General features: G+C 41.8%; 1 protein-coding gene across 1 annotated transcript in view; it reads left to right on the top strand.

Moving 5' to 3' along the window:
* The window catches only part of tenm2 (teneurin transmembrane protein 2), an 899,715-nt gene that overhangs the window by 673,363 nt on the left and 202,757 nt on the right, over positions 1–23,595 (top strand). Inside the window, 1 exon segment of the mRNA XM_034181532.1 lies at positions 20,485–20,716. Coding sequence (XP_034037423.1) covers positions 20,485–20,716 — 232 coding nt within the window.

Below are 23,595 nucleotides of genomic sequence, written 5' to 3'. Positions count from 1 at the left end.
ATAGGCCAGCAATGGTAGCTCAGTGGTAAAGTTTTGGGCTAGCAATCAGTAAAGTGCAGGTACGAATCCTGTGGGTGGCATGTATTTTTTTTCCACAGCAGCGGCGCGATGTGGTTACACATGCTCCAGTTGCTAGCATTCTTTTCGAGCACGACCGTGCACGAAACCTTTGCTTAATCGTACACACCTGTCTGCCGGTATGATGCTTTCATGGTTGGCTAATTCGAACTGTTTCGCCGTAATTCGACCAAATTCACACTATGTGTGAAGGGGCACTAAGTGACACCATCATGGTTCGTGGTGGCTTGGCCCTGAAGGTTATAGGAGGCAAATGCAGACTCACAGACACAGGTGTAGGATTATGAAAAATAGCTTTATCTGGTAAGCAGGTAACAGGTTCGGTACACAGGGAATCAGTCAATGTAGCGGAGGTACAGGCAGGTAGTAAGCTGAGGCAGAGTCCGAAAAACAAGCAAAGTTCCAAATACACAGCAACAGGAGTTCACAGGGCTGAGGCAGAGGCATAGTCAAAAATGAGCAGAGTTCAGGGAGGCAGAGGCAGAGGTCGATAACACAGGCAAGGTCAGAAATACAACAAGGCAAAACAGGACAATGGCGTGAGGCTGGAAAGTGCAAAATGCAACAATCTGGTGAGGGATTGTGAGACTGTGAAGGCTTAAATACTAGTTGAATAATCAGGAAGTGAAATGAGGAACAGGTGTGCAGAAGGTGCTGGAAGGGGGCGTAACAGGGGAAGACAAAGGTAAGTGCAAGAGAGTGCAGTAAGACAAAAGCGAAGTGCGCTGGGGCAAGATAAAGTGACAGAAAACCCAATGGTGCAAGACGTGACGTGCTTGACTAACCGTAATAAACACAAACAAAACAGAGGGGCAAAACTAAAAACTAAGGTGGCGAGTCAAAGAGTGGAAAACCAGAAAACTAATGATAATAACTAAAACGAGAGGACGTGATGCAGGAAAGTGAATACACTAAACATAACAAACAAACTATTGACAGAATAGGAAATAAATGATGAACAATCAAAACCAGGGACTAGGTAATGCAATGAATGACTAACATAAATAAATGATAAACAGAGAATAAAGCCAGTAACAAAAGCATTATGCAAAGTAAAGAAACAAACAGAACCAAACCAAGACTTAAATGACAACGTATAATAATATGAAAAGTAAAACCGTGAAATCCTCAGTGGAAGCCTAGACCAAAATAAGGGGAAAACCCACACATGAACCCGTGGCAGATCCTGACAGACACAGGAGTTAAACTGTCAACCTAAACACCAGAGTGCAATTGCATGTATGATCAATTGAAGCTCTCTGTCTCTTAGACATGACTCTTGTCCCAATCGCCCCAGCTGTAAAGTGGTACTGGCCATTGGCTGGGAAGTAACCTGAGGTGGCCTACCCGCCCCTCCATAGCCTTTCATCCTCATTCACTTGACAGGATACTGGAGATATGCATCATGTTGGGGATGTCAGGAGGCTGAGCAAGGATAACTCATAGTACTTACTTTCTCATAGAACCGCAGTATGTTAAATAAGGGAGTCTTTAAATGAGATGCTGAAATCTTTATCACACAATTTCGCCAAAGAGTCTTAACCAGAGCATTAAATGACAATATGTGTAACAGTGGAATGACCAGACTGATGAGTGATACTGTTTCTTCACCAGTGTCTGCATGTGTGCACACACTCATGCGCACGTGCAGACATACTCGCGCCTCACAAAGAAAAGCACACACACACACACACACAGTCTCCAGCCACTGCAGGTCAGGAAAACTGCAGCTAAGAACACAGCAAGTTGTCTTCTCCAAAATAAGGTATGCTGCATTTAGTTCATCTGAATTTGAATAAAAAGCTGTTTAATAGTAATCGAAGTGAACATTGTGAAATGGATACAGGTTTGTGTGCTCATAGCAGAGTATGTTGTGAGCACGGGAGGCATATAGTTTGAGTAGATGGTGTGTCTACCTGCACTTGTGCTTACAGTCTCACTAACTACAGCACATGTCTCTGTGTTGTTGTGCACTGTTGTCATCCTTCAGCTGGATAAGCATTTATGCAGACAGGGTGCAGCAGGAGCTATTTCATGTTTACAACAGCACTGTCGGGAGGGGAATTCAAGTTGAATTTATTTATAAAGCACTTTTAATAGATAAGGTTTATTTTAAAGGGCTTTACATCTTCGCAAATGACATAAACAAAATGCAAATAAAAGCAAGATGAAAGAGAAGAATATGATCCTCAACAAGAAATTAGGCTACAAGAGAGTGGAGACGAGTAGAGTTTGAAAAATAAAACTCCAGCTCTCTGCATACAGTAATATCAATTTACACTCTGTATGCATAATTTTGAGATTTAATGTTTCCTGCAGGTGTAAGAAGCTGCATGTGTATTTGCATATGTGAGCGTATGCATGTCTGTATGTCCCAAGAGCATCTTTGCATGTGCAAACAGATGTTTTGTGTCTCTCCTGGGCTGCAGAGGTCAGGCTTTTTCTCCTCTACTTCTCCTCTTTTGCACTTCTCTCTATTCACGGGTATCAGTCCTGCAGGGCCATATGGGTGACACCTGCATCCCAGTGGAATCAGGAATCAGGTCACCTTAGGAGATATCAGCATGTGAAGGCGTTATCATTAAAATCTTTAAAGTCATTAAAGCAAGTGATAGAAATCAAAGCGGGAAAGTGGACAGGATGCTGCAACGCCTTCACTCGCCTCTTTTCCCGCACACCACTTCCTTTATTAACGGAGTCAACAGGAGATCACAGTTGGAGGAGGGTGCATGTGGTAGCGCAGCACGACAAAGCAGCTCCTTTTGTTGTTTTCACCTCGCAATCATATGTGCATATGTGCATTTACTCTTCTCTTTGATCAATATGAGGATGGCGGTGTGAAAACAAACATGTTGAAAGTAATGATGAAAGTGCAATGTGCAAGTACTGATGAAAGAAGGAGAAAAAGCGTGCGGTTAAGCCAGATTTCAAAGTCAAATGTAACATCAAGGATTTAGCGTGCAAACAACAGACCAACATTTACATTCAGATAGCCTGATAGAGCATTACCATAAACGGAGTGATGGTTTGCCTATCAGCAGCTTCTGACGAGGGTAAACATTATAGATCCTTTTGTCTGCACCCTGCCATTAAAGCCCCTTTCACACCAGGCCTGCTTCGAGTTGCGTCATGCAGCGTCATGATGACGGCAAGTTGATGCAACCTAGTCGTGAGTTGATGCAGCTCAAGGGCAAAGCGAAACGGATGCCAAAAATTAAACATATTTAATTTTTTCCGTGTCAAGCACAGGACGCAGAAAGGAAGTAGTTTTCTTGCAAGTTGAGGCAACTTAACGGTACTTAACGTTACTGGATGCCACACGCATACAATATGACGCTACCTGACACCAGTTTATGATTCCTGCTGTACTCCATTGTTGTTGAGCTATAAATCATGCAGGATTGTTTTTGAACTTTTTATACCGTGTACACAATGCAGTAAAACTACAACGCTCAAAGAGCACATGTGAACAATTAAAAGAAAAAAAATGCTCATTATAGCCTGGCTGCAGCTCATAGCGCTCACCTCCCCAAATTCTCTCACGATTGTGTTAAATAAAGTCCGTAAGTCCTGCTTGTCTTGTGGTGTGTTCAATTGAATATAGGTTGAAGAGGATTTGCAAATCATTGTATTCTGTTTTTATTTACATTTTACATAATGTCCCAACTTCATTGGAATTGGGGTTGTACATGGAGATGTCTGGAGTTATACTTGATGCGGACATGTCCTGTCTCTGGCAATCAGTCTGTAAGCAGGACCTATGTCCTTTTTTGTTCTTTATTTAACACAATGAGAGAGTTTGAGGGGAGAGCGAGGAGCTGCAGCAGCCAGACAGTTTTTTTTTTTCTTTTAATTGTTCACATGTGCGCGTGCGAACGAATGGTCCGTGAGTGGACTGGAAATGTCCGGACTTTTTACTGGATGTGGACATGTCCTGTCTCTGGCAATCAGTCTGTGAGCAGGACTTTTATGGACTTTATTTAAACACAGTTGTGAGAGAATTTAAGAGCAGCTGTCAGGCTGCATAAAGCATTTTTTTTGTCTGTGCTCTTTTTGAACGTGTAGTTTCACTGCATTGTGTACACGGTATAAAAACAATCCTGTGTGATTTATACTTCAGGAACAATGGAACACAGCAGGAATCATAAATTGGCACCGGGTAATGTTGTATTGTGAGGGTGTGGCTTCCAGTCACATTGAGTACCATCGCATTGCCCTGAGTTGCACAGAAACCACTTAATTTCTGCGTCGAGCATAGGACACAAAAAAAAATTTAAACGTGTAATTTTTGGCGTCTGATTCGCTTCATCTTTTGCGTCTCTCGTGCTGTTCTGGCATTGAGCTACATCGTGTCGGCACTGGGTTGCTTCCACATGGTGTCGTCATGACGCCGCACAACGCAACTCGAAGTGGGCCCGGTGTGAATTGGGCTTTAAGGTGCACTGACACCAGCATGCCTTTGCTTCATGACACGTCACAACCTGTGTCATGATGTGTCATGCTAGAGAGTAAACTCGTCTTTAAGGGGTGCAGACAGGACGCCAGAGGGGCGCCGGTGTGTGCTACTGTGCACAGAGAATTTTGAAATGTTCGATGTGGCGCGATCTGATCTTCAACACTACGTGCAGCTCATCAAGTGGAGTAAACAAGAAGTGAACACAGCGAGTGGTGACATCAGCAATTTGCATCAGAGCGCAGCTCGTCTGAAGGATTATAACAAGAGGTTAAATCTGTTATAAACATACTTTAACAGCTGCACACAAGAAGGAAAGAACACGCAACTGTTTTATCAAGCCATGACAAGGTAAAACCATCCCTGGTTCTCAAGACCAGGCACCTAAGTGGCTCTACTCTACTCTTTTCTACTCTTCTATTTTACTCTTCCTTTTTAGATATTTAAATATACCTCAGTATACTAGCATAGTTCCACCTTAGAATTGGAATATAATATATAAGATATACCTTACTGGCTATTTGCAGATAAAAATGATTAATCCACCACAAAATAATTATTTTATATACACAGCGTCCAGCTCAAGGCATGTGATAGCCGGTAGAACAAAGAACGGCATCCAGCTGTGAACACAAGGGGTGGGATTGTCACAACTACATTCATGCTATTGCGTGAGTCTCAAGCATGCTCGTGTCAGTGCACCCTTAAGGTGCCCTGATACTTGCCTGACTTTGATCCATGCACTTGCACGCAATCTGTAACGAGTAAACACATCGCAAACCATTGTCATCCATTGTAATCTGCGCGTGGCTTTGGAAAGAATATTTTGAAATGTTCAAAATCTCCGTCACGCATGGACTATGTGAACTTCACGTGAACATTGTGTAGTCAATTAAATAACACTATGTGTGAGTGAGTGCGAGTGATTGCATCAGCACAGCTCATCTGATCAATTCTAATGAGATGTTAAATCTATCATAAATATACTTTTACAGCTGCTCATAAGAAGGAATGAACATGTAACTGTTTTACCAAGCCATTACAATATAAACATTACAAAATAATTACCTTTTATATGATTCCAATTGCGTTTTCCACGTCATGAAGCGCAGGAAAGTGAGAGAAAGAAAAGCTGCAGATGAAACTGTTCTCTGTGATTCCAGAAGCGATTAGAGGAGTTTTCAACAGCCAACTCTGAGAGAAAATGATTAATCTGCTACAAAATATTTATTTTATATGTACAGCATCCACTGCACAAAAGCGGCATCCAGCGGAACAAAGCACGGCGTCCAGCTGGGAACACAGTGGGTGGGATTGTCAAGACGAAGTGCAAGAGAGCACAGAGCCAAAATGCGCGCAGGTGTCAGGGCTCCTTCAGGCCCCGTACACATGAAGACAGGTTCAGGTGTATCCACAAAATTTGTGTATCGTATCAGCATTTCATCCACGTCACCATCATTTTTGGTGGCCAAAAACACTACTTATTCACAATGGGTCCCAGAGTGGATAAATCTAAAAATACCAGATATGCATCTTCGTGTGAACAAGCAATACATAACTTTCCTGAAATAATTATTTTAATAATTATTATTATTTTTTATTTATTATTAATAATTAATTAATTTTAGCTCCACCTCTTTAACATCAGCTGCTCATGATGAATGAGATGTTGTTGTTGTTGTTGACAGTGTAATTTAGCATTTAATTTATTTATTTTTGTCTTGGTGGATCCTCGATTTATTTATTTATTTATTTTTTGCTTGCAGAATGTTGAAGAGATGAAGAATGACGCGAACGCTGGGACCGTTGTAGAAAGCACTTCCAGCTTTATATATATATATATATATATATATATATATATATATATATATATATATATATATATATATATATATATATATATCCCCTTCTGGTTGGTGGTGGAGCACCATATTATAACACAGAGGGACTTTTGTAAAAACACAGCTTGAGAGACTTTATATTTACTCTGTGTGCTGCTTGGCAAAGTTCTGGCTTCTGATGCACATTGATTACGTCCCTACACCAGTCATGCACGTGCTCCACATCTCCACACTTTTTGAAAATGACAAAGAAAAAAGATTATATAGGGAAAGTTCCATTTCTGTGTGGACAAGACCTTAGGTTCAAGTCTTGTTATCTATGTGCATCTGGAGTTGTGTTGGGAAGGTGCAGCCATTGTAAAATCAATCAATCAATCAACTTGTTTCTTATATAGCGCCAAATCACAACAAACAGTTGCCCCAAGGCGCTCCACATTGCAAGGCAAGGCCATACAATAATTATGAAAAACCCCAACGGTCAAAACGACCCCCTATGAGCAAGCACTTGGCCACAGTGGGAAGGAAAAACTCCCTTTTAACAGGAAGAAACCTCCAGCAGAACCAGGCTCAGGGAGGGGCAGTCTTCTGCTGAGACTGGTTGGGGCTGAGGGAAAGAACCAGGAAAAAGAGATCGATCACTAATGATTAAATGCAGAGTGATGCATACGGAGCAAAAAGAGAAAGAAACAGTGCATCATGGGAACCCCCCCACAGTCTACGTCTAAAGCAACATAACCAAGGGATGGTCCAGGGTCACCCGATCCCGCCCTAACTATAAGCCTTAGCGAAAAGGAAAGTTTTAAGCCTAATCTTAAAAGTAGAGAGGGTATCTGTCTCCCTGATCTGAATTGGGAGCTGGTTCCACAGGAGAGGAGCCTGAAAGCTGAAGGCTCTGCCTCCCATTCTACTCTTACAAACCCTAGGAACTACAAGTAAGCCCGCAGTCTGAGAGCGAAGCGCTCTAATGGGGTAATATGGTACTACGGGGTCCCTAAGATAAGATGGGACCTGATTATTCAAAACCTTATAAGTAAGAAGAAGAATTTTAAATTCTATTCTAGCATTAACAGGAAGCCAATGAAGGGAGGCCAACACGGGTGAGATATGCTCTCTCCTGCTAGTCCCCGTCAGTACTCTAGCTGCAGCATTCTGAACCAACTGAAGGCTTTTTAGGGAACTTTTAGGACAACCTGATAATAATGAATTACAATAGTCCAGCCTAGAGGAAATAAATGCATGAATTAGTTTTTCAGCATCACTCTGAGACAAGACCTTTCTGATTTTAGAGATATTGCGTAAATGCAAAAAGGCAGTCCTACATATTTGTTTAATATGCGCTTTGAATGACATATCCTGATCAAAAATAACTCCAAGATTTCTCACAGTATTACTAGAGGTCAGGGTAATGCCATCCAGAGTAACGATCTGGTTAGACACCATGCTTCTAAGATTTGTGGGGCCAAGTACAATAACTTCAGTTTTATCTGAGTTTAAAAGCAGGAAATTAGAGGTCATCCATGTCTTTATGTCTGTAAGACAATCCTGCAGTTTAGCTAATTGGTGTGTATCCTCTGGCTTCATGGATAGATAAAGCTGGGTATCATCTGCGTAACAATGAAAATTTAAGCAATACCGTCTAATAATACTGCCCAAGGGAAGCATGTATAAAGTGAATAAAATTGGTCCTAGCACAGAACCTTGTGGAACTCCATAATTAACTTTAGTCTGTGAAGAAGATTCCCCATTTACATGAACAAACTGTAATCTATTAGACAAATATGATTCAAACCACCGCAGCGCAATGCCTTTAATACCTATGACATGCTCTAATCTCTGTAATAAAATTTTATGGTCAACAGTATCAAAAGCAGCACTGAGGTCCAACAGAACAAGCACAGAGATAAGTCCACTGTCCGAAGCCATAAGAAGATCATTTGTAACCTTCACTAATGCTGTTTCTGTACTATGATGAATTCTAAAACCTGACTGAAACTCTTCAAATAGACCATTCCTCTGCAGGTGATCAGTTAGCTGTTTTACAACTACCCTCTCAAGAATCTTTGAGAGAAAAGGAAGGTTGGAGATTGGCCTATAATTAGCTAAGATAGCTGGGTCAAGTGATGGCTTTTTAAGTAATGGTTTAATTACTGCCACCTTAAAGGCCTGTGGTACATAACCAACTAACAAAGATAGATTGATCATATTTAAGATTGAAGCATTAAATAATGGTAGGACTTCCTTGAGCAGCCTGGCAGGAATGGGGTCTAATAAGCATGTTGATGGTTTGGATGAAGTAGCTAATGAAAATAACTCAGACAGAACAATCGGAGAGAAAGAGTCTAACCAAATACCGGCATCACTGAAAGCAGCCAAAGATAACGATACATCTTTGGGATGGTTATGAGTAATTTTTTCTCTAATAGTCAAAATTTTGTTAGCAAAGAAAGTCATGAAGTCATTACTAGTTAAAGTTAATGGAATACTCAGCTCAATAGAGCTCTGACTCTTTGTCAGCCTGGCTACAGTGCTGAAAAGAAACCTGGGGTTGTTCTTATTTTCTTCAATTAGTGATGAGTAGAAAGATGTCCTAGCTTCACGAAGGGCTTTCTTATAGAGCAACAAACTCTTTTTCCAGGCTAAGTGAAGATCTTCTAAATTAGTGAGACGCCATTTCCTCTCCAACTTACGGGTTATCTGCTTTAAACTACGAGTTTGTGAGTTATACCACGGAGTCAGACACTTCTGATTTAAAGCTCTCTTTTTCAGAGGAGCTACAGCATCCAAAGTTGTCTTCAATGAGGATGTAAAACTATTGACAAGATACTCTAACTCCCTTACAGAGTTTAGGTAGCTACTCTGCTCTGTGTTGGTATATGACATTAGAGAACATAAAGAAGGAATCATATCCTTAAACCTAGTTACAGCGCTTTCTGAAAGACTTCTATGTTGACTCATTTAAACTAACATATTCATCAAAAATCAAATCAACAGCTGCTGTAGAAAAACTGAACAAATGGTAGAAGCCAAATTAACTGAGTTACTTGGTGCACACTCTCCCATGGTTTTTATACCCTTGCTCATCATCTCTACAATGATAAAAGTTCAGGAACATACGAGGTCTGTTAGAAAAGTATCAGACCTTTTTATTTTTTGCAAAAACCTGATGGATTTGAATCACGTGTGCTTGCATCAGCCAACCTTGAACCTTCGTGCGCATGCGTGAACTTTTTCACGCCTGTCAGTTGCGTCATTTCCTGGTAAGCAGCCTTTGTGTGAGGACGTGTGCTGTGCGCTCGGCGGATTTTCATTTCAAGGAAAAAGACTGGAGCAGCGCCGCATAAAATTTTGCCAGAAATTAGGCAACATCCAGGTGGAAACCATTCGGAAGATTCAGGCGGCTTTCGGTGATGATCCTCTGGGCATCACACAGATTAAGGAGCGGTACAACCGGTTTAAAGACATCCGCAAAACGGTGGAGAGCGAGCCACGCTCCGGTCGGCCATCAACATGCTGAAATGACCAAATCATTCCAAAGTGAAGGCTGTGGTGATGCGGGACCGTCATGTGACTATCTGAGAAATTGCAGAAGAGGTGGACATCAGCACTTTTTCGGTACATTCCGCTGTGACAGAAGATTTGGCCATGAAAAGAGTGGTGGTGAAATTCATGCTGAAGCTGCTGACGGCGGAGCAAAAGCGCCTTCGTGTTGAAGTCTCACAGGTCATGCTGTGACATGCCCACCTCTTCCACAATTTCTCAGATAGTCACACGAATAAAAAGTCACCAAAAGCCGTCTGAATCATCTGAATGGTTTCCACCTGGTCCGATACTTTTCTAACAGACCTCGTACTAGATCACCAGATATGGAATTTATGTCAATATGTAACACATTCTCACTCCCAACTTTTCACATTTGTCACGATAAGTTTTAAGTTTGTTTCGAGTCAGGGCTACCATTTCTCCACGTCACATATTGACACAACGGGGTTAGTTACCTTATCAAATATTGACGGTCAAAATGAACCATTTCCTTCTAAATGGGGTGGCAATAGCTCAGTTGGTAGAGTGAGCCATCTTGTGACTGAAAGGTCAGCAGTTCAAATCTGGCTTCCAACCAGTCAAAAATCTGCATATTGCCATTGTGTCCTTGGGCAAGACACTTAACCCATCTTGCCTGTGTATGAATGAGGTGGTCATCGGAAGGGCCATAGGCGCAGAATGGCAGCCACACTTCCGTCAGTTTGCCCCAGGGCAGCTATGGCTACACTAATGTCTTACACCACCAGTGTGAGTTAATGAATAATGCAACTTGTAAAGCAATTTGGGTGTCTTGAAAACCACTCTACAAATCCGTCATTATTGTTATTATTAAATGTCACAATTTGGGTGTGAAACTGTGCTGCAATATGGGATCCTTGACTATGAATGGGCAGCATTAGGGCCCCTTCATGCATAACGTGACCTACGTCGACTAGCGCACGAAGGAGGAATTGCGTGCCAGTTGTGGAAAATTGAAGCTGCCTGCAATGCCTCGTACACGTGTTGCAACTGCCTTCCATGCCTCGTACACCTGTTGCTACAACTATTTACCCACACCAGCAGCTGAAAGACAGAGTGTGCCCTGTGAGAGCCCATTCGATCCCTGTAGCGGCAGGTGTCGGCCAAATTCCAGATGACGCACACAAACATCTAACACTGCTCGCTTGGCACTTAGAAAATGTGTAGCCATTCATGCTGTTTGCATTGAACCAGTCAGCAGGTGACCACTTTCGAGCTGGCGGTGAAATTCGTCTAAGTTCCCCCACGACTGTGAAGTTGACAAATACACAAGTGTCAGCTCCCCCCACAACACGTGTGCATGTGGTTCATGCGCTCCCCCCTCTGCCTTGATAGAAAGAGTGGCGACATGACGAGTCAAAAAAATCAGTCACATGACTCATGGTGCCATCTTGGGTTCAAAATAGCGTTCGCTGTTAATCTGTCTGCATGTATATCCAACTATTTTATTTATTTATTTGCTGAAAATGCTGTGTTGTTGTGTATTTGGAGGCACAAATAGACACAGCAAGGGCTTCAAGATGTAAAGATTCCCTTCAGATCCGAACAGAAGAAAAATTTGGGAAAATAAAGTCAGCCATGTGGGATGGAAGATGACATCATCATCAAAGCTTTAAGAGGTAAATTTGTTGTTAAGTCTCATGTACAGTAAAACTCATCTAAACCATTATTGTATAAACCAGATATTCGCAGTCACCAGACAAATAAAGTTCCAAAGTTTTTGTATCATCTTCCATGTAATAAACACTGTTTATAACAGATTTTGTACAACGGATTTTTCGCTCACATTCGATAAAATGTCCCATCCCATCGCAATGTATTTCCATTCAAACCCCTCACATGTGGGAACGGAGTCATTTCTGTGATTAAAAGTCCAACTGTTTATTTTTTTCAAACCTTGTTCAGACTGGGACGTGAAGCCTGATGTACACCTATTAAATCAGACACACACTTTCTGCTTTCAGCCCCTTGTCTGCCATCATATTATAATAGTTTTTACAGTGTGCACGCTGATTACATATGTATCAGAAAAGTCTGCAAATTTACAGCCCGAAATCGATAAAAGAGGAAAATGTAGAGCTTTCCTTTGATTTGGAGGTGATGATTGTAGAAGGAAAAGCTTGTTGAGGGTCAAATTAGTCCAGAATAAAGCATAATCCAGAGACTGAGTTGCAGCTGTGCAGCTGCATAAATCAGGCTTTAAATTAATTAAATAAATCATCATAAATTGTAAATTTATGTAAATTTGATATCTTAACTATTTATATATTTATTTTGATAGTACCTGTACCTGGATGTGTTGCTGTATGTGGATAAGTGATTTAAAAAAAATGCTGAAAACATTAAAGGTTCATTCAGTAATTCAGCGTAGTTGGAACCAAAATGGCACCATGTTCTGAGTTGACAACACTCTCTAATCAAGGCACTCTACCCTCTGCCCCCCAACACATGGTGTGTGTGTGGTTCACACACCCTCCCCGCAGGCAAGGCGCCTCTCATCTGATCACAGAGTGACACCTTGGTCTGTGCGCTGAATGGACAGGGGGCATGGCTGGCTGCCAACAGCAGCAGTTGACATCTCTGGTCCTGGATGTCACAGCTGCAGAACACGTACCATGTTTTGACGAACACGTGCGTGTGTGTGCTTGCTGTCCTCACGTGGAAATACATAATAACATATATCACTTTTGCAACAGGCTGGAGAGCGCGCACAGCACACACATTGATAGGCTGCCCCAAGTAATACGGACAGTCAGATCATAACATGGCGATCTGAATGTCACATCACCCACCTGAGCTCTGTTGCACATGATGCTGTGTATGTCCTGCGGCACAACGTCCACAAGACGCGTGTTGGGCCGGACACTCCGGGTTCAGCAGATATGGACATAAGAGTGCCCTGCTTCTCATTCATGTTATTTCATGACTGTACGTCTGTGACCATGGGTCATCTCCAGAGGAACAGACGGTTCATACTTGTATTGTCCGTTTGATAAGAGGGATTCAATAAAATGTGGTGTGTGGTTTTACTTTTTTTTTTTTAATACGTCCATCCAGCTGTGCTATGTGGTTATACATTCTCCAGCTGCTCACATTGTGTTCCCACTGCGGCAATTTTGTGCACGTTCATGCACGACACAGTTGCAGCAGGATTGTGCCTGCCCGCCCTTCAGCTATATGTTTTCGTGGTTTGCTCATTCGAGCTGTTCCGCCGTGATTCGCCCTGATTTGTACTTATTCGTACTATGTGTGAAGTGGCCCTTAATGATGTCAATCAATCAATCAATTTTTTTATATAGCGCCAAATCACAACAAACAGTTGCCCCAAGGCGCTTTATATTGTAAGGCAAGGCCATACAATAATTATGTAAAACGTAAAATGTCGTCACACTTTAACAAATAGCATCAACAATAGTCAGGATCAACACCCTGCTAGTATCAGTCGCAGTAAGCATAACAGCATACGCTAACAATAATTGTATTTAGCTTTTAATACTGCCCATCAGTCAGTCAAATGGACCATGTTGATGTAAGAATGTTGAATAAAAACAGCTGAAGGCTACACAATCTGCAATGCTGTAATTCCCAGAAAACGTTCATCAGTGTCTGCATCTATCTGTCTAGCCTGCTAAAAGACTCGAGTCAACCTCATCGTACGTACATTCCTCGCTCAAAATGGACAACGGATCAGCATCTTCTGTTCAATCTGTCATGCTGAACTTCTTGTCACCCTGACCAAGCCTTCTAATTAGTCTCAAACTGGACTCCACCATATTTCAGCTGTCTACAGATCGGACAGATTTGCTGTGTGCAACAACATCAGTAAAGTGAGACTCTTGCTATTTGTGTATGCAGTGCTCAGACATACGAGGTCTATTAGAAAAGTATCCGACATTATTTTTTTCAAAAACCATATGGATTTGAATCACGTGTGATTACATCAGACATGCTTGAACCCTCGTGGGCATGCGAGAGTTTTTTCACGCCTGTCAGATACGTCATTCGCCTGTGGGCAGTCTTTGAGTGAGGAGTCGCCCACCCTCTCGTCGTTTTGTCATTGTTTAGGAATGGCTCAGAGACTGCTGCTTTGTTTGATAACATTTTTTTCAAAAACTGTAAGGCACAACTGAGTGGACACCATTCGATAAATTCAGCTGGTTTTCGGTAAAAATTTTAACGGCTGATGAGAGATTTTGGTCTGGTAGTGTCGCCGTAAGGACGGCCCACGGTGCCTGACGGCGATCTGCGCTTCGAGGCGGCGTCGTCTCATCATTTCAAGTTGAAAACTTCCACATTTCAGGCTCTGTTGACGCAGTAAGTCGTCAGAGAACAGAGAACTTTCAGAAGAAGTCGGCATGAGGAGTTTATTCAGACATTCCATTGTTAACTGACATTTTGTAATGAAAGAACGTGCGGGCAGAGTCGCATGTCGGGCCGGACCCGACCACGGGGGGTCGCGACAGGAAAAACACCTCCGTTGGAAACCTTAATGGGCAAGTTGGAATATGCCCAAGCTGTTAAACAATTTCTCAGTTACTCACTTGTTGAAAGCCATCAAAAGCCGCCTGAATTTTACAAATGGTTTTCAACACGGAGGTGTTTTTCCTGTCGCGGCGCACACAGATTCGTCGAGTCGTCACGGAAACGACTCGGCGAATTTGCACGCACGTCTTTCATTAAAAAATGTCCTTAAACAGTGGAATGTCCGCATAAAGTCCTCATGCCGGCCTCTTCTGAATCTTCTCTGTTCTCTCACGACGTCCTGGGTGAATTAAGCCTTAAATTAGGATGTTTTCAGGTCGAAACAGGCCGACGACGGCGCCTGGAAATGCTGCACGACGTCCCGCTCCGTGGGAAGTCCTTACACCGACAGAAACACCCCATAATCTCTCATCAGCCATTAAACTTTTCACTGAAAACCAGCTTAATTTCTCGAATAGTGTCCACTGGGATATTCCTCACAGGTCCAGAAAAAATTTTGATAAAGCAACGCGCGCCGTCTCGAGCAGCGTGTGAAACAAAGGAATTCAGCCGAGAGGGCGGGACCACATCTCACTCAAGGCCTGCCCACAGGGAAATGACGTCACCGACACGCGTGAAAAAACTCACGCATGCGCACGAGGGATCAAACATGATTGGTGTAATCGCACGTCATTCAAATCCATATAGTTAAAACAAAAAAATAAAAGGGTCGGTTTATTGTCTAATAGACCTCGTACTGTACTTATCAACTCCTGCTTTGATTGCTGCATTGCCTTGAACGCAGGTTTAACTTTATACAGGTTCAGCCTCAAGCCCCATTATCACTTTTACTGATATGCATAGTGAAAGGTTACTAAAACTAAAACTGTGGCAAACTAGTGTGTGAAGATCATGTGATATCATGCATGGTTTGCTGATGTAAGTTGTAACTGCGAAGGTTGTGAAAACAACAACAGTACACCTGTAGTATAACTTTAACACAACATTGGTCCTTCTGGAAAATCTCCCTGTGATATCACAGCATGTACAATGTTTCAGGATCCACAGAAATTACCCAAGATTACCAATGAAAAGAAAGATATTTTTGAGCATATTCAAAATGACACCATTGTTAAAACAAGACAATGGCACAATGGCCAACTTTTCAAACTGTCACCTTCCAAGTTGCATACCCGAATGTCCGTGAAAGTGAAAATGGAGCTTCAGTCAGATCATCTGAAATGTTGTACACCAGTTTGGATTCCATCTGAAATGTTGTACACCAGTTTGGATTCCAGAGTATCAGAATCGAGTCCTTCTCGCTGCCACATGAAGCAGTCTTTCAGTCTTTACAGGTCTGTGCTCACTTACACCCTCTGTCTTCTAACAATGAGCAACAACTGGTGTGCAGCCTTCAGAGTGGTACACTCACATGCACACACACATGACAACTGTTCATGTTTACTCCACTGAAAACAAAACTTTGCTTTTGCATGCTTTGGATGTGTCTCCTGATTGTTTCCAAGCTTGTAATATTTACATATTTTTTTATTGGTTTAAACTGGGACTGCAAGTCCTGATTAGCCTTGCATTCAAATACTTTGTCATAAAATGTACTTACCGTATTTTTCAGAGTATACATCACTTTTTTTCCATTGTGCGCTGTGCAAGTGTAAATTGGACAAAAATACAAGTATCAGTGTTAGACTCGGTATTGGTATTAAATGACTCAGTTCAGGATTGGGGCAAAAACAAAAAACCCTGATCTGGACATCCTTACAGAATGTATTTAAATTGAAGAAGCTGAAATCTGTGAATTTGGACATTAAAAACAGAAGAAGAAAATGCAAAAGATTCATTGATTCTGAAAATAGATGGCATTTTATTTAATAAACCGTTGTTGCTTCACAACTCCAAGGTCATGGGATCGCTTCCCACCTGGTCCTTTCTGTGTGAACTTTTTATGTTCTCCCTGTGTTCCCATGGGTTCCCTCCAGATGCTCCGGCTTCCTCCCACTTTCGAAGACATGCGTGTTAGGTGAATTGGAATATTTTAATTGACCGTAGGTGTAAATGTGTTTGTCTGTCTATATGTTTAGCCTTGTGATATATAGACTGGCATGCTGTCCAGGTTGTATCCCACCTCTTGCACAATGACTGCTAGGCTCCAGCCCCGTCGTGACCCTTGATTGGAGTAAGCAGATGTAGAAGATGAATGAATGAAATGATCTATTAATTATTGCAGCTCTAGTTTAAAGTCACTTTGTAGAACCATCAGAAAAAGCATAAAGGTCTGTGTAAAAATGTGTGCACTGGCGTAGTTTTGATCAGCTGTGCTTTGACACGCCTCTTGTAATGCAATGTGTCAAGCCCTCCTAAGCAGTACAGTATGTGGTTTATTGATTGTTCTGAAGGAACCCGCATTCAGACACGTGTGCACAAGACAGGCTCGAGCCCAGAGCGAGGGAAAGGTGATGTGTGAATGGGTGTTCTTGTCTGAGTCATCCGGGTTTGTTTTCAGCTCCCTTTCACTCAACAGTCCATTAGCTCAGCGTTGGAAAAGCTGATATTGGATTGTAGCTGACACCCCCCCACATCACCATCACTCCCCAAGTCTGAGAGCAAAAGATGAAGACACACGCTCTGCTGAGTGCACTAATGCCCCACACAACCACACACACAGACACACGTTTCTTAATTGTGAAAAAGATAGCAGGAAAAGAGGAAACAAAAGGGTTAGGTACTAAAAATGTGAACAAAATGTGACAGATAAATGCCAAAATGTCCATTTACATCCAGCTGTCTGTTTAGCTTAAAGCTGTAATTTTTTCCAAAAAGAAGTTATCCGTCATTTGGAAAATATGACACCAACCCTGACAAAGTGACTGCCAGCACAAAAGCAGAGCAAAATGGAATCTTAATGAAGATATATGCTGGCTAAAGAGCTTTTCTTTCTTGGCATATTGACATATAAACTCTTAAAATGTGCTACATTTTAGATCTGTTAAGTTTTAGAATTGTTTCTTTTCACTTGAATCTCCTTTTAAATTCTTTAAACAAAGAACAAGTATCCCCCATATGAATGTAGGTGAAGAATATTAGCAGTGATGAAAGCCTCCTTTTGATCATAATCAAAAGAAGTGAGTGATGTAGGTCAATAATTGTTTATTAGTGCACTTGTATATATTGCAATCATAGATAAGACTTTTTGTTAACTACAAACAATCATAATATCACATGACATCCAAATGTCTATGTGACATTATCATGATGCCATATGTACATAAGAATATGTTGTTCAGTTTGAAACAGTTTGAGTGTCCATCCATCCATCCATTGTCTAAAGGGTTATGGGAGGTGGGCTTGATCCTATCCCAGTGGTCATTGGACGAGAAATATATGTACATGGACAAACACATTCACACCCCATTACCCAAAGAAAACCCTCATAAACGCAGGGGGTGGATGCACACTCCACACAGAAGGGACCAGGTTGCAATTGACCTTGAGTCCTTCTGGCTGTGAAGCGACAGTGCTAACCACTAAGCCACTGTGTATTTTCAGGGTTACTGAGAAAAGTTTGGTTTTTAGATTGTATGCCGTCACTTGTTGGGATGTAGTGACATCATCATGACATCATGTACAAATAAGCATATGGTAATCTATTTGCTCATTGATTCAAAGTTTTATCATGTGATTTTTTTTTAAACATTTAATGTCACATGATGTCATCAGTTGATATCATCATGCTACTCATTCATATGCACTTGAAACCATTCTCGTAGCTCTCGCAGTTGTGAAATTATTGTGAAAAATGTGATTTTCTGACTATTCAATGACCTTCACATTTGGTGTACAGCCAGTGCTTATTCCACTTCCAAGCCCAGATAAAGGATGAGGGTAGAAGCAGGAAGGGCGTACATTGTAAATTTTGTCAAATCTCGGCCACACTGGGTGCACAAGTCAGTGCATTTGGAATGCTGGTCCTAAGTCTGGAGAAATGCAGATCACTAATCAAATGACCATAGCGGTTTCAGTCCAGACCAAGGTTACTGATGGCCACCACTAGTGCTGTGTCCAACAGACTGCTGGCTGAAATTGGGCTACTGCTGAGTGAAGAAAGGATGGAGAAGGTGTTGTGAGGCAGCAGTAGAGGAGGAAAGTTATAAATGTGGAAGTGAGAGCTAAGAGTTTGTATGTTAGCAGTATGACTGGTAAACGAAGACAACTGACGAATATGATGGAGAGGAGGAAGGTAGATAGCCTGTTTGTACAAAAATCCAAGTAGAAGGAAAGTAAGGCCAGGAGCAACAGATTCTAACTGTTCTATCAAACGGTTCCATCATGGTGTGGATGGGAAGAAATGTTGTTGGGATCATTCTGAAGGAAGAATACATTAAGAGTGTGTTGGAGGTGCAGTAAGTGTCTGACAGGGTGATGAGTATGAAGTTGGAAATTGAAAGGGTGATTATGAATGCCATCAGTGCATATGCCCCATGGGTAGGTTGTGAGATGGAGAAAAAAGGTTTCTGGAATGAGTCAGATTATGTACAATGAAAGAGTGGTGATTAGAGCGGTCCTGAAAGGGCATTTTGGTGAAGGGAGCAAAGGTAATGAGGAGGTAATAGGTTGATATGCTATCAAGGAGAGGAATGTGGAAGGGCAGATGGTGGTGGATTTTGCAAAAAGGATGGAAATGGCTGTCATGAATATTTGTTTTAAGAACAAGGAGGTACAAAGGGTGACCTATAAGAGTTGAGGAAGGCACACAAAGCTGGACTATATCCTATATAGGAGATGCTACCCAAAGGAAATTGGAAAACGAGGTGAAGATCTGTGAGTAGCATTGAGGTTTCATGTTGACAAAGAACAATACAGATGCAATGTTTGTGTTGTGAATGCTCATGGAGAAGTATTGATAAGGTCAGAAGGAGCATTGTGTGTCTGTGGGTTTTTATGACAGGGTGCCAAGAGAAAGGTTGTGGTGTTGTATGAGGAAATCTGGAGTGGCAGAGAAGTATGCAAGGGTGGTGCAGGATATGTACAAGGACAGCAGTGAGATGCATAGTACAAATGACAAATGCATTCAAGTTGGAGGTAGGATGACATCAAGAATGGCCTTTGTTGCTTGCAGCAATGATGGACAGGTTCACAGACAAGATTGGATAGGTGTTTCAATGGACTATGATGTTTGCAGATGACATTGAGATCTGTAGTGAGAGCAGCATGAGACAAGTGGGAGATATGGACATGCATGCTGAATAGAGGAGGAATGAAATTCAGTCAAAGCAAGATGGAATATATTTGTGTGAATGAGAGAGGGAGCATGGAGGAACAGTGTGGTCACAAGCAGTAGAGGTGGGAAAGGCAGAAGACTTTAAAGGATTATCTGGGGTCAATTGTCCAAAGTAATGGAAAGTATGGTTGAGAGGTGAAAAGAGAGTGCAGGCTGGGTGGAGTGGGTGGAGAAAGGTGTCAGGAGTGATTTGTGATAGAAGGGTATTTGCAAGAGTGAAAAGGAAAGTTTGCAAGATGGTAGTGAGGCCAGCTATGTTTGATGCTTTAATTTTCTTTGGGACTATCAAGACTGGGACTGACAAGGATGGACAGGATTTAACATATGAGAAGGACAGTGTAAGTAGGACAGCTTGGAGACAAGGTCAGACAGACAAAATTTAAATGGTTTAAACATGTACAGAGGAGGGACCCAGGGTATATAGAGAGAAGGACGCTGAGGATGGAGCCACCATGCAAGAGGCCAAAGAGGAGGTTTATGGATGCGCTGAGGGAAACCACGTATTGTAGATTGTTGCCTGACAGAAGAAGATGCAGAGGACAGGGTGAGATGGAGACAAAATCTGCTGTGGTGACCTCTAACGAGAGCAGACATAAATAAGATTGTCATGCTGAGATGTTATCACTAGCAATTCACATGTGCAATATGAATGAAATCAGGAAAGCAGCTCCTGAGATATATATCCACACACACACACAACACAAACAAAAAGTGATTGCAGTAGTCTTGTAAACCCCTCAGAGGCTTGACTAAAAATGCAAGAAATGTGGTTCTGATCTGTTGTTCTTTTCTTTCAGGGGCTGCCAATCACCACAGCCAGTCCACGCTAAGGCCTCCACTGCCCCCTCCGCACAACCACCATACGCTCTCCCACCAGTCTGCCAACAGCCTGAACAGAAACACCTTGAGAGGTGGCCGCAATCCCATTCATGCTCCTGCCCCGGGCACCGGAGATGGACCAACCACACCTGAATCAGTCCAACTACAAGACAGTTGGGTGCTCAATAGTAATGTCCCACTGGAGACCAGGTCAGCAAAGCATGTTTATTTAAATGGCAGTTTTATTTGACACATAGAGGCATTAACGTTAGGTTCAAGACTGGAATTACCTCAGTCTAATCAATGGTTATGCTGTGTTCAGATTAATTATTGTCAACACAAATTTCATCTGTCTGTGGAAGTTGCGGATGCTTGGAAACTGACTTCTTGTCAGTATGCTTCTAATTATGACACACATATATTTAACCGTACAGCTCAAAGGCTAAGTTATTTATGGAATAAAATCACTAATATGATAGGGGCCTGATGTTTAATGACAAACCCATTTTATTAGAGTACATTGCTTAGGGCTCGGTCACACGGCACACGTCGATCACTGAACGAAGGAAAAAAGTCCCAAAGTCGCAAATCGTCGAGAAAAAGTGGACGAATGAGCTGGCACTTCTCCCATCACCAAAAAGCCTGCGAGTCCAGACCGCATAAAAGAACAAAACAAAACCGAGACTAACAAAAGAATACCGAAGTGAACGGTGACCTTGACGCTTTAAACAAAATCAAAATAAAACATTCATGATGATGTTACTTGACAACAAGTATTAGACTGAGCACAGCCTGTGATCATTTCTGCAGCCAACGTGTGCTCTCCACAGTACCTGCAGGTGTGAGAGTTGTCTTGACAACAGGTTTGTCTTCACAAAAACAACGTGTGTGCAAACACACGTTTGCATGCTGTCTGTGGCTAGAACAGATGGCATGTAAATGTACGCACAGCCGTCTATGGCACACAGCCATTTGTGTGTGTGCACAGCCTTTGAAAACTATCAGCGGACCAATTAGCTTCTGATAAATTTAGTTCCGATAACTTTTAGACCACTAACATATTTTTGCAGGCATAGTGAATAAAGCTTAACAGTTAAAAACATTTGTAAAGTCTAAAATCAAAGATTTTAGTGCCTGCCTGTTACGTTTTGTAGCAGACAGCCAGCCATGAATGGTAGAGCTCTATCCACTGCAAGCAGAGTGAAGCTGACTACCAGAATGTAAAAGGAAGAGGGAAAGAAGGGGAAAAAAAACACAATTTCTCTTCATACCATACAGACCTGCTGGTCATTTCACTGGAGTCTTGCACAGGCAGACAGTTTTGACTTATGATTATAATTTTAAACAAACTAATTCCGGATAAGTTATTAAAATTAACATCACATCTGTTGTTTTACAAAGTGAAAATATCAGCTATATGTTTTAGTTTTAAAGTAATGCACTAATTTTGAAGGTTTTAGCGTGCATTTAGACACACATACCGCATTGCATTATGGGTACATTAGCTTCCTGACATCAGTGGTTGGCTGGTGAGTATAACACACAGTTACTGAAATGTGTGGTGGGTTTTACAAATAAATCTGTATTTGTAAATATGTCATTTTTTTCATTTGTAAAAAAAAAAAGGCAATTTGCAAACTGAAAATTCTGTTTAAGTCCTTCATCCCTTTGAACACTGCCATCTAGTGTTCATGGCAGTGTTCATGGCAGTGTGGCACACATATTATGTTGAATAAACCATGTTTATTCAACATAGAAGATCAACATCAATAAAGTGCAGTGAGTTTAAGTGACACACAATATGACACATGCTATTTCTGGCACATTTTCAATTTGGCTTCCATGCGCATCTGTAGCCTGGCAACACAATAAAGATAAAAACAAAGTGAGAGAAAACATGCATGTGGAGTAAGATCAAGATTTTACACTGCATCCTTGATTATTTTGTGTATCTGAATTTGTTGGGGGTTGGGGGTGAATCTGACATGGGGGGAGAGGTATAAAACAGCCTATCCTAAATAAAAGCTTGTGGCATTAATTGAACTAAATCAGAATATATGGGGTATAAAATAATTAATTTGCATGAGTCAGTGTTAGACAAGAAGGGGCACGCAGACTGAATGAAACAGCTAATAGTATCAAATTACACGGTGTCCTAATATGATAGCCAGCACCATTTTGAATATTATTTACCCTTGTCAGCAGCAGCGGGATGGTGACACCAATTTGCATGTCAAAGTTCACTAAGGTTGAAGCCCAGCATCAACAATATGCATAAATTACTTGAGCACAAATGTCACCTCTTGTGGGAAATTATGTAGCTATGGAGACTGTGCAATTAATTTAATTACACTGAAATTAACTGAAATTCAATCTGAAACATTTTAAAGCTGAGCAGAGCATTCGGCCTATAATGTCAAGCCTGCCGTGCTCTCCTGTGAGTTTATTTCGTCATAGTTTAACAAATACATAGAGCGAGTTAAAACAAGCCTCAGACGTTTGAAGTCATTTATCTGTAAGCGAAAAACTCTCCAGCACGTTTGGAACTCATTTGTCTGTTCCAACAGAATAACTTTAAAAACATGTAAGGGGACTGAATTTGTTTCCACTGTTCAGTTCACTGAGCAAAGACATATCCTACAGAATATCATGTTCAGAGTATCGCTGATCATCTCCACCCGTTCGCACAGAGCCAACATCTAACCAAAAAGAAAACTGCCTCTGCTTCGCAAAACCATGCTACACTCAGATCCTCTTTGTCTCCGAGCACATCACATACAAAAAGCTGCCTGTGTCAACACTATTACACATAAAGCCTGATGTGAGGATCATTAAAAAACACAAACTCTTTCATACACCTTAGACGTGCACTTCTTCCCGAGCACAAAGAACACTTCCCAGGCAAACGGACTATTCACGAGGCGCGCGGTGAGAGCGGCAATGCCTGCAGTACATGCATTCTAGCATGCACACACTCACTCTCTGAGCATTTACTTTGCAAGCTGTAGCTGTGTTTCTCCTGCTGGGCGCTGGGCCCTCCAACACTCATGGTCCCGGAGAAGCTCCTCTGAGTGCCGGCCCTATGCAGT

The sequence above is a fragment of the Thalassophryne amazonica genome, chromosome 11, assembly GCF_902500255.1.
Source record: "Thalassophryne amazonica chromosome 11, fThaAma1.1, whole genome shotgun sequence".
NCBI classification, from domain to species: Eukaryota; Metazoa; Chordata; class Actinopteri; order Batrachoidiformes; family Batrachoididae; genus Thalassophryne; species Thalassophryne amazonica.
This window is presented reverse-complemented; position numbering and strand designations above follow the sequence as displayed.